We start from the raw sequence: 12778 nt of genomic DNA, 5'->3' as shown, positions 1-12778 counted from the left end.
TTTTGTTAGTTGACTTATTAAATGATGAAATTATACAAATATTTTCTATAAATTTATCAGCCTCCTAGCTCTTACCTTTTCAAACTGTACGGTAATAGTTCAGTACGTCCTTTAGGACTTACTAACACCCTTTTACTGCTTATTAAATGATAACCTTTTAGGGAAGTGCATTGATATTTTCGACAATTAATCTGGAGTAAGAATTATATATGTCTTTATGGATAGAATTACTCTCCGACTTTTAGTGCTCTTGTAACTCTTTTAATTCGCTGCCTTATTATATAAAAAAGAATATCCAAATATCCTGTGTAAAGTTCGTAGCTTTCTTATTTTTTGAGATTGATAGTTCAGTCAGTCCGATTTATAGAGCTACTCTGCCTTCTGCATTCATTCGAATACCCTTTTACTTTTTGTTTAGCTGTCTTAAACAACACGTCTCATTAATCTCCTTGCCACGTTGCTTGCCACACAGAGCTATCTACAAGCGTGTGTGTTGTGCAGTGTTGTATCTCTTTGCGTTGACCATTTTCATTGGCGACTAAAACCGGAAAACTGACGCCGCTCAGCCAAGCACGCAACACTCACTGCCTGATTTTCCCCCTCACTGACGAACTGACTAACTGACTGACTGACTGATCCCGCCCTATTCGCCTACTCTCTCTCTGGCTCTTCGACCTGTTTCGACCCTGGCTAAATTGCAGCCTGGCGTCAGGCTGAGCTGAGGTCTGTGTAGCGCCTATTCAAGTTTTCCCCACTTCAATTTGTTGTCGCGTTTTCCCTGCAGAAATTACCACAATGGCGTCAAAACTTTCAGCCTGTCGCGCCACACGTCACGTCATTTTTGCTAGGCACGCCACATGCCCCATTGACTGCATGCAAAATATGCCACATCTATGCCCCCCTCTTGCTGTTTGGTTGCAACACCCAATTGAATGCGACACGCAGGCGCGACAGGGCTCGACGACGACGCTCTTTGCAAAATGCTAAAAACAAAATTGTTTATTGAAAACGATTTTTGCATTTCGCCCCGTTTCGTTGTCGTTGTCGTTTCTTTTTCTTATGCTACTGCCAAGTGCCATGTGGCAATGGCCCTCAATTTCCATACAGTTTGGCTTACACATGTAAGCCATTAATGTGCTTGCCTGACTGACTGACTGCCTGCCGAGCATGGCATGTCTATCATTGAATTCAACTAGACATTTCAGTTTTCAAAGCACTCAGTTCTATAGTTGCCCATCCCTTTGCTTTGAGCTAAGTAAAGTCTTTGCACTCGTGTGCTGCACAAAACTGTCTGATTGTGTCAGTGGGGATTGCTATATTGATTGTTTAACCCAAACGAATGCATTCCATATAGAATTGTTCAACCCAAACGAATGCATTCCACATAGGGTATCCGACAGTCGAGTGAGTTGCCCTTAGCATTTCTTATCTTTTTTGTGTTACATATTACATTACATTAGGAATTTACACTTATCACACTCAATTCTCAAGGTTTTCATACATATATGAATTTACAAAAATATTTGTTATTGCTAAATTTATTTATTTTGTGGCTCACTTTTTAAACTTTCTTCTTCATACATTTGTTCATTCTCAAAGTTCTCGAATAGAAAAGATTATTATGTTTAGTAAGTCAGCAATTGATTTTTTTTGTACTTCACTTTTTAATCATTTTTCGTCATATGTTCAATCTCAAAGTTGTTAAGTATTTTTATTTGGATTGGCAAACATTATTAAGAATTCTCAACAGCAAACACTTATTTTGTAGTTCAATTTTCATGATTTTTTCATCATGTATATTTCTTAGAGCACTTTATTCACAAAATATTTATATTTCACAAGTGGCTGTGAATTTATAATACAAATTATAGAGTGCAAGTTTATTAAGCTTCAAACTGATTCATAGCGAAACTAAAAAAAGGAATGTGAAAGTAAAGTATATAAACTAATTGATCTTTTCTAAAAAAAAACCTAAAAAAATATAAAGTACTAGATTATTTCTAAGCTATTTGCATCAAATATAAAAGATTATATCTATTAGGTCTTCTCAACAGAAATGAATTAAATTTAGAAGCATTTTTTCTCATATCAACATTCCTAAGTTTCTTGAATATAAAATATTATATGTATAAAGTATAATCAACAGCTCTAGTTAAACTTGCGGTTTTATCAAATCATAATGCTCAAAGTGTTTAAGAACATGAAACTAAAATTAAATTTCCTCAATAGCAATCGAATATTTTATATTTAAATGTTGAATCAGCTTTCCCAAAGTTCTTTATTATAAATTATGATATGTATTAAGTATCCTCAACAGCAAACGTTTCATTTAAAGTTCAATTTTGAAACTTTTCCATCAAATCATGATTCTCAAAGTGCTTTAAAAGATTAAGTTTCCTCAACTGCAATCGATTTTATTTTGTGATGCAATTTTCCAAGTTTTTCCTATCAAATTTTGCATTTTGATGCAAAGTAATGATCATTTTTGCGCTCTATTGCAATTGCATTCTACAATTAGACGCAATTTCTTGTGAGTTTATTTGCATTAAAGTACAAGTATTTCATGATACATTAGTCGTTAAAATGCACATATGTGAATGTGAATGCGAATTGCGAATTGTGAATGCCAGCGAAATGCGCAAACGATTCCAAGTTATTTATGCAATGAGATGGGTAAAACGAGGAGGCGGATCTCAGGGTATTTTATGGACTATTGCAAACATATGTTTTCCGAATTCTTTTGAAAATAAATATGCACTCATATAAACTGAATCGCTGCTGCTGCGCTTTGCTGTGGCAGTTGCAAGTTGCACTTGCAGCAGCTGGTTGAGTGAATTGGCAGGAAAATATCTGACAACTGGACGCAAGTGTTCCATTACAGTTGATTGCACGGAAAGTAGTAACTTAAATAGTTGAAATATAGTAGAGAATTTTATGATTTATCATCAAGCAAAGCAAACTATAAATTCCTTAAAGTGGAATTTCAGATTTTGTCACACCGCAAACGCTGAGTAAAGTATGAGTATGTACTACATATATACTTGTATATTTACTGTCTATGTATTTGTTTCTGTGTGAGTGTGTGTATGTGTATGTGTGGCATGCCACACCCTGCGCAGCTTTAGTTTGTGTGCGCCGCGCACGCCAACAAAGTGCCTCCTCCTTCTGCTTCCTGGGAGGTGGTCAGGTTTTGTCGGTGGGACGCTTTTTGTGGCTGCCGCATGTCGTCACACCTTGACATAGGTACAAAGCAAAGCAGAAGAAGAAGCACCAGTGGCAGATACAGCGCTTGTCAGCAACAGGGTTTAGGCCACTCAAAAAAAAAAACTGTCGCTACCCTCGACAAACAAAATAATTTGCGGTTAAATCACGCTATGAATGTGACAACGAATAAATGAAACAATCTCAAATGAAGAGCAAAATCCCGAGCTTAAGCAACTTCCCCAAATGAATTGAAATATTCACAACTTTGAGTGCTATTTTTTTTTTTTTTTTATCATTCATTCATTCATTTGCCCACCCACACTCAAAGCAGTGGCAACAGCAACAGCAATTCACGGGTCTCTGCGCGCTCGCAAAGTTCAATGGCATTTAACACAACAGGGAAATGCAAATGTGTGGTTGAGAAATAGATAGAGAGAGATATTCAGAGAAAGACAGCAAACAGTGAGAGAAAGATAGAAAGGAGCGAGAAATACGAGTATACTCTTGAAATTTAATTTTGCTCTTGGCGTTTTCATTGTCATTGCCATTGTTGCAGTTGCAGTTACAGTTGCTTTTCAATGTTTTGTGTCCATTTCTCCAAACCAAAAATTCGCCTTGACTAAGCCACAGCATCCCTGGAGCGATTAGTTTTTCCTCTTCTCTGGTCTCGAGTGTATTCACATCAATATTGCGCGAGTGATGAATGGACAGATTAGCAGTTGGTTCGGTTCATTCACAGCACACGGAAGTTGGCCAACAAACTTTGTGAAATATTCATGTAATACTGCTCGAAAGATGCAGCGTCATGTGTCGCTGAACTCGCCACCACACATCTATTTGTAGTTTGTTGCACATGAAAATAAGCAGTAGAGATGATTATGAAGAGTTGTTTGAGCTGAGACAAGCAATAACCAGTGAAAGCGAATAAATAAATACGTAAAGCAGATAAAGATACAAAACTTGAGATGGTCACAAAAGTTGTCTAATAACATGATCAAACAGATCTCGCATAATGCAATCAAACAAATTGTGATTGATTATACCCCAGAGTATGACACAAAAAAACAACAACACATAAAAGAAAGCCTTTTGAGGCTAATGAGGCAATTCGCCCAAAAAAAGAGCGAAGGGGCAAAGCTAGACGAAAACACTTATTATGAATGGAGGGAAACCATCTTCTACAACGAGATCTATTTGTAAGCTCAAATGGACGCCCGCTGTGTCTAGAAAAAAACTCATTTAAAAAGCTAAGGCGCCCAACGTGCGTAGTATAATTGTAATTATTGTTATACCAATGTCTAGACTTGTTAGCTCCCTTGAAGAAGCTGAATAAGAGCTTAAGAAGTACAAAATATTAATTGTATTTTGCTATTCGTGTAAATAGAGGTCATCTGATAAGCAGCTTTGGCGCCCAACGTTGCAGGTGCAACATTAAGACACATTTTGTTGTAATTATTTGTCATGAGAAGCACAAAATGTGGCATTCAATGAAGTCTACTTCATGTAACCCCCTGCTAAGACCTGAGAGTATCTTTTTGGGAGCTTGGATCACCTGCTATGTGAACAGCTTGAAAGCAGTGTCGAACTCAACGACCTTCAACTGTGTGTTTGGAGCCACCCAAAATTGCCCAACTTAACAATTTGTTGTTGTTGCTTTTTTTGGAGTGCAATTACGTAAATCGTGAGACGTGACTCGTATTCCGGTTGGCTCGGGTGCAGTTCGGGTTGCAAATGAATGCAAATGTGTAAATAATTTAACAACTAAAGTCGTCGCTTTACTGGTATGTCTGGAATGTGTTGCACACTTGGCACGGCAATCTCAATCGACAACGACATCGACAGATACAGATACACAGATACAATAAATATGTATATGGACAACAACAGATACAGATACAGATACAAATTATTAGCCGGCAATTGGCAGTCGCAATATGCGCACCGCATGCCAAATGAGATGTCGTTCAATACCGAGTTGAGCTACTAATAATAATAATAAAATAGCGCTCGTCTATTGGGACTCTGAAATACATACAAAAAAACCCACTACAATGGGAGCAGAGCTTTAGATGTTATTATGGGACTTTGCCTTTTGCGTTTGATAGATAAAAGATAATTGGCATGCAAAGCGAGTTCGGTATCTGGAGCAATAGACGGCGCATTTTAGATAACAATGCTCCCAAAAATAATTTTTGGGTCCATCTCCTGTTGATGCCCTTTTTGATGTGGCTTTGTGTTTAAAAGGAAGGAGGCGGGGGCTCATCTTAACGTTGTTGCCTCCCCGTCTCATTTACACTTGCACTTTCCACAATATTTTCCTTGTTTTCTTTTTCCTTTACCTTTTTTTTTTTGGTTTTTTGTTGCCACATTGTTCACGGCCAATCAACTCGTGCACAAAAGAGCACGTTAAGGCTGCACAAGGAAGAGAACGAAAGCGAGAGAAAGAGAAAGAGAGAGAGGGAGAGCGAGAAGCCGAAGCAGCAGGAAGGAAACAAAGCAAATGAGTAGCAACACACACACACACAAAAGCAAACAACTTTTATGCACATATGTGTGTGTGTGCGTGTGTGTTTGGTTAAACGCTTGACTGGCAAATTGCCAGCAGACAACAAGGCCGAGATCTTGGCCAGAGCTAAGTCTAAGTCCTTTGTTAGTTTCCCCAAATGCAATTTATCCTTTCTTAAGTGCACACTTTCCAAACTCATCCGCTGCCTTCTTATCGAATGCAGCTCAACCGGAAGACAGCCAGACGAAGATGCATGCGATATTTCCTATGACTAAAGAACAAAAGAAGCAGTAAACTCTATTTAATGGCGATGGAAACCCCCACTCGAGTAGATAACACGCGCTTTTCCATATCTATTAAATATCTCAATTGGTCGCAGGTTGCGCATTTCATGCGGCAAACGCGGCGTATGCGCATTATTTGTATTATCTGCATTATCTATTCAAAAGCTACCGCAAATACCGTATGCAAATCCTACAAATTACTCAATGTTTCATTACCACCTGTGGCGCCCTTTATTTTTATTTTTGGTGGAGTGAAAGGCATTTGATCCACATGATTGAAGGTCGCCTGAACTGGCGTAACCGCTGAAATTATCTATATATATAGTAGATAGCGATAAGTGGCTGCTCGTGTGAATCGATTACCGCACCTTATCATGCAAAATTGTCATAAATTGCTACAGATAACATGATAGATTCGGACGTGGAATGAGTGTGTGTGTTTAGTCAGTCTGTGCTTTGGTGGTTTTCTTTTGTTTTTGCCCAGCGATGACACATTGTAAATTGTTTTTTATTGTTATTTATTTGCTTTAAACAAATTACCATAGAGGAATAAAGCGAGAGGGAGAGGGCAACAGCTACCGACGTCATGTCCGCTGGGGCAAAGCTTTTGAGAAAAGCTTTTTTCCAGCATTAAAGTGCCATTTCGAGTAACAACATTAAGCGTTAACATGTCTGTTAGATTAACATAAGGCAACTAACTGAACACAGTTTCGTCTCAGCTCAGATAGTGAGCGCCACTTGCTCGTTGGCTCGCGCGCTCTCTCTCGCTTTGTCCCACACGTGTGTGTGAGTGTGTGTGTGATTCTTCTTTTTTGCTTCACACGGCGCTGGGGCATTGTTTTTTGTGCTTCTGTTGCGATAGTTCCTTCTGGTGTTTACCTTCTAAATGTTGCTAATTTAATTTAAGAGCCAATGTGTGTGCATTGAGCTCTGCCAACACATCGAACGGATGCAATAAATCGACGACAACGACGTTGACGTCGCAGTGAAAAAGTAATTAAGTTAAAATGTCCAACAATTGTGTTGTCGTTGGTGAGAACGAGATCAATATGTTTGCTCACTTCAGTTGATGTTGTTTTGTGTGTGTTTGTATTTGTTGTTCGTTTGCCAACAACAGCACTTTATTGTTTAATTGCTGCGCTACAAATGATTACTATTGAGTATTTGCACAATTGCTGACGACATAGCATTGATTTTTTTGTACACTCGTAACTGATTATTTGACCTTACACTTATTGAAACGAATGTTATGTTTTTTGGCCTTTTTGCAGATCTATGGGCATTTTGCTGCCGCCAGTGTCGCAGGTGACAAACACACGCATCAATCACACGCAACATCATCGCAATCGCAGTCTCGACAGCGCCCTGCAACGTATACCCGAGGTGAGTAATTTTGGTATTTTAGTATTTTTCCTGTTTTTGTTTCTTTTTTTTGTATTTTTGTTAGTGCAACACCCTTCCGCTCCTCCCACATTGTTTGCCCTACGTTGGGCACACCTGAACTTGGAAAGTTTTGGTTGCCCCATGTGTGTGTGCTCAATATAATCTGTTTAATTGTATTTTTATCGCTGTTCGCATTGTTATTCACATTTTTGCACTTTTGCTATTTGTGTACATTTCTGGTTATCATCGAGAGCGACAACAATAAACAATAACAACAACACAAACACGACAAGCAGCAAACTAGTTATCCCGCTCGCACCCACACATAGTTGTGTGTTGTGAGAGCGAGCGTGAGAGCTTTTTTGCATGCCATAACAGTTGAGTTATTGCAGCAAAGCTTTTACACATGATTGCAAACTATCGAAGGAGAGAGCGGGCAGCTTGTGCGTTTATTGTTTTTTTGTCTTGTTTCTTTGCACTTGAATTTATTTTTTTTTCGACATTGCTCGAACATACACAATAATATTTGTATTTCGTTTTGCGTATTGTGCAGGTGGAAATCTCGTCGCCCAATGCAGAGAACGAGCCAACATTTTGCTCACCATCATCGATACTCAGCACGAATATGTGCTCGAAGATTGTAACTACAGCGGCCAGTGTAACCGCTGCTCTCTCCACCTCCCCGCCAATGCCAGCCATCAGCAGTCAAGCTGTGACCACGAATCCAACAACAGTCGCTGCCTGCAACAAGCCTGCAACTGAGACGCCTCCAGTGCACACAGCAAGTGCAGCCATAGGTAAGTTATATAGTAATGCCTTACTTAGTACCATAATATCATTTATACTTTCCACAGTTGATGCCTGTCCCACGTTACGTATGCGTCCCAAGTCCAGTGAATCGATGTCCTCGCGCTCCCAGGACATTGTGGGCGTCATCGGTGGCAACACAGGAGGCTGCAACAGCAGCAGCAATAGTTGCAGCAGTGCGGGCAGCAGTAAGAAACGCGAGGATTTGACTAGTCTGGGATCCGATGACTCGGGTAGGTCTAAGTTATCCAGGTTTTTCCAGTTCAACACGTCTAAATTCTAAATTTTGTACTTTTTTCGATTAGGCATCATCTGTGGCTCGGAATCGGATCAAATCTCATTGAATCGCATATGCCACTCACATGAATCGCTCGATTCGGGTGAAATGGATGCCGATGGTGATGCGGACGCCGATGGCGAAGAGGAATGCATCGATATGATGGACACCACATCGATGGATGAAGACTACAATCTAATGCAATCGGATTTGTGTTTCTATCCGCCGCCACCGCATGCTGCCAACGATTTCGATTGCCGCACTTTGCGCCCATCGCGCAAACAGAAGCAACAGAAGCGCGAGCAGGCCAAACTACAGCTGGAGCAGCAGCAGCAAGAACAGCAGGAGGCGGAGCAACGGGATGTGGATGCACGCATGCGTTATCGAGTGATGAACATGTCACAGGCGGCCATCAACCTAGAACTCGGCACCGCGCCAAATGAGATTGAACCTGTGCTGGATGAAGATGAACACGAGGAACATCAGGAGGAGCACAAGGAAACATTGCCCGCTGCAGCACAGATGACGACAACAACTACGACGACCACACCCACAACAACACCAGTGGCAACGCCCACGCCCATTGCAACGCCCACAGAGAGCACCAAAAACGATCAGGTGCTGTTCAAGAACTTCTTTGGCGCCACCAAGAATGCGATCTTCCGCACGGCGCAAAGCATCATCGAGAACCACGAGAAGAAGAATGCGGCCAAACAGAAAACAGGCGGCGATGACACGCCCACAACGACAGCCACGGGGAGTGCCACGCCCACAGCGACAACGCCACAGGATCAGGTCAAGTCACCCACAGACATCTCCAAGAAGAAAGAGTTCTTCAGTCTGCTCACCTCGAACTCTAGCAAAAAAGCAGCAGCTGCCGCCGCCGCTGCATCTGCTTCAGCAGCAGCCACGCCCACAGCTGCCACAGAGCCAACCACAGAGGGAAGCAAAGGCGTTGCCGAGGAAGTGAAAATCAAGGAGCGCACGCTGAATTTGCGTTTGCCAGGCGCTGAGATCGAGGATGCAACGCTGCTGAAGAGTTCATCAATCAGTTCGCTGCACAAGCATCTGCAGCCGGTGCCCGGCGTGGTCAAGTACTTCATCAGCGAACGGGCGCCAACAGCGAACGCTCAACAGAGTGCCGAACGTGGTCCCAGCGGATTGTTGCGTTTCTTCGAGTCACCTGTCTTCAATATACACTTCGCCGTGCACTATTTGTTCTACTCCAAGGAACCCGGCGTCTTGAGCTTCATTGGCAACAAGATCTTTAGCTTCCCCGATCATGTGGTCGATCTGTATATACCCCAGTTAATAGTGATGTACATACAGATGGATGAATTAGCGGAAGTGTTGGATCCCTATTTGACCATACGTTGTCGCAAGTCTGTGGACTTTTCGCTCAAGTGTCTGTGGCTGTTGGAGGCGTACAACTATCAACTGGACACACTCGGCACGAGCAGTCGCAAGTCCAAGCTAGCATTGATGAAGGAGATCTTCTCGAAGCGCGAGCAAAAGCAGCAAACCAAATCGGAGTCGGCACGGGGTCCAGCTGTGGCCCTGGTGAAGAAGACGCATCATCGCTCGCAATCGGATGCCACAGTGCTGCTAACGGAATCACGCAGTCCACACACGTTGAGCATCAGCCACCGGATGTATCAGCAGCCGCCGTATACGACGCAAACATTGCCAAGCACACCGGCCAAGCTGTGTCTTGGCGATCTGAATTCGGGGCGTGCTTTCGATAATGGTTGCACCTGCTTTGAGACGGTACGTGGCCAGGTCAATGGACTTCTCGGACAGCGTACGTTGTGCAGTTGTGGTGCACCACGAACAGCCCCACAGAAGGAGTTCATGAAGGCGCTGATGAATGTGGGCAAGAATCTGACGGCGTTGCCCTCGAAAGCGGAAAAGACCTCAGCGCTTCGCATGTCCCTCAATCTGATCAATAAGAATTTGCCAGCGCGAGTTTGGTTGCCGCTCTACTCGGACATTCCGCATCATGTGGTGCGCATCACAGAGGAGAAGACTGCAGTGCTCAACTCCAAGGATAAGACGCCATACATCATCTACGTCGAGGTGGTTGAAGTCCCCGATATCTACACCTCACCGCTGATACCCAAAATGATGCCAACTCTGCGGCATACAAAGAGTGAGGAGCATTTGGATGGCGGCTGTCTGCAGGCGCATCACCAGAGCTGTAGTCGCACCTCCAGCTGCAGCAGCAGTCATCACGGCTCCAGCTGCAGGCGCAAGAAGGCGGCAGAGAATGGCGCCGAAAATGGTTGTGGAGAGCCGGCAAGCCACAATGGAAATTGTGGCGGAACTCTGTTGTCGCTGGGAGGATTGCAGCTGCAGGAGGATGATGTGTGGTCACAGGAGGATGATGAGATCACCGCGCAATATTTGCATATGCGCAAGAACAGCGAACGCGATGCCATTTCCCAAATGTCGCTGGACTCGTGTGACTCCAGAGATCAAGGTGAGCAGCAGTTGAAATAGCTTTTGGAATAGTAACTTATTTAATTAATAATTCTGTTTAGCAGGTCCACCAGTTGTCTTCAACATTGGCGATGTGCGTACGCGGCATTGCAACAATTTGAACTGCGAGAACACCAAGTCGTTCAGCAATGATCCCGAGGATCCCTCGGCAGCCGCGCTAAAGGTAAGCAGAAAGCTTTTAATGAACAATATAAATCAATCAACTTATACGGGAATACTTTTCTGTGCCTTAGGAACCCTGGGATGAGAAGGAGAAACTGATACGTGAGTCATCGCCATACGGACATTTGTCCAGCTGGAGACTGCTCTCAGCCATTGTCAAGTGTGGCGACGATTTGCGTCAGGAACTGATGGCCACACAACTGCTGCAGGTAATACAAATGCTATTTCACATTTGAGAAACTTTTATTAATACAATCTTCCTTCGTCTGTAGATGTTCAAGATTATTTGGCTGGAGGAGCAGGTGGATCTGTGGGTGCGTCCATATAAAATCATTTGCCTGTCGAATGACAGCGGCTTGATTGAGCCCATTTTGAACACCGTTTCGCTGCATCAAATCAAAAAGAACTCGAACAAATCGTTGCGAGATTATTTCATTGATGAATACGGCACGCCAACGGGCGAAAGTTTTCGTCGTGCTCAAAAGAACTTTGTGCAGAGCTGTGCGGCATATTGCCTGATATCCTATCTGCTGCAGGTTAAGGACAGGTAAGCATACAATATTTATTGAGCGATTACAATAGCTAACTTTTCATTACTTTTTTTCTCAGGCATAATGGCAATATACTCTTCCATTCGGATGGCCACATTATACACATAGACTTTGGCTTCATTCTGAGCATATCTCCAAAGAATTTGGGTAAGCATTGCAAGCTAAACTAAATAAGAATTTCTTTATTAATGCTGTATTACAATCTTCTAGGTTTTGAGCAATCACCTTTTAAGCTCACACACGAGTTTGTCGATGTTATGGGCGGCACCAGCTCTGAACATTGGCGCGAATTCAATCGCCTGCTGCTCGTCGGCATGATGTCAGCGCGCAAGCATATGGATCGCATTATCAACTTTGTAGAAATCATGCGCAGCAGTAAGTGAAGACATCACATATTTATCGACATTAATATGTATTAATGAATCATAATTCTTTGCAGATGCCCAGTTGCCATGCTTTAAGAATGGCTGTTCCGGCACCGTACAGAATCTCCGTAAACGCTTTCACATGAATTTAACTGAGCAGGAAATGGAACGCAAAGTTGAGCAGCTTGTCCAGGACTCGCTGAAAAGCCTGTCCACCAAACTGTACGATGGTTATCAATATTATACGAATGGCATATTGTGAGAACGATTTTTCATGAAAATCTAAATCGGAAACCATCGATCGTTCATCATTGTCGTCGTCATAAGCATATTATAATAATGTTCATCATCATCGAGCGTGCAACACAAAATGCCGATCTGATAAGAAACCAAAACTATGGACTGACTTTTTGTTTAAAAGAAAATTTATTATATATACATGCATACACAGATAGATATCTATAGTTATACCTATATATATCTGCAATATATATATATACAATTATATATATATATATATATATACATGAACTATATTGCGAAATGTAGTACTTTAACAGAAATGCAGAGAAAAGCGACATGCGAATGCGCAAAACGAAAGTAATGCAAGAGAAAGTAGTATGTGGAACGAAAGAGTGTGTGTGTACCAAACAACAACTGTTATTGTAGCCAAAATCGTTGATTGTGCGTGTTGGCATTGTTATTATTATATATATATATTATATTATATTTAGGCTAAA

General features: G+C 42.0%; 1 protein-coding gene across 2 annotated transcripts in view; it reads left to right on the top strand.

The window, feature by feature from the left end:
- The window catches only part of LOC117572234 (phosphatidylinositol 4-kinase beta), a 16500-nt gene extending 3722 nt beyond the window's left edge, over positions 1-12778 (top strand). Inside the window, exons 1-11 of one of the 2 annotated variants that reach the window (XM_034254916.2) lie at positions 6764-6987; positions 7266-7377; positions 7931-8174; positions 8232-8417; positions 8490-10940; positions 11002-11123; positions 11194-11331; positions 11395-11669; positions 11732-11820; positions 11884-12048; positions 12113-12778. In XM_034254916.2, the coding sequence (XP_034110807.1) occupies positions 7270-7377; positions 7931-8174; positions 8232-8417; positions 8490-10940; positions 11002-11123; positions 11194-11331; positions 11395-11669; positions 11732-11820; positions 11884-12048; positions 12113-12300 (3966 nt within the window). In that variant the 5' untranslated portion in view covers positions 6764-6987; positions 7266-7269 and the 3' untranslated portion in view covers positions 12301-12778. Of the gene's footprint in view, positions 1-6763; positions 6988-7265; positions 7378-7930; positions 8175-8231; positions 8418-8489; positions 10941-11001; positions 11124-11193; positions 11332-11394; positions 11670-11731; positions 11821-11883; positions 12049-12112 lie in introns of those variants that run through there. The other variant, XM_034254915.2, reaches the window with a different exon arrangement.

Source organism: Drosophila albomicans, chromosome 3 (genome assembly GCF_009650485.2).
Source record: "Drosophila albomicans strain 15112-1751.03 chromosome 3, ASM965048v2, whole genome shotgun sequence".
Lineage (NCBI taxonomy): Eukaryota > Metazoa > Arthropoda > Insecta > Diptera > Drosophilidae > Drosophila > Drosophila albomicans.
The sequence above is the reverse complement of the archived record's forward strand: the minus strand, read 5'-3'. Positions and strand labels throughout refer to the sequence as shown.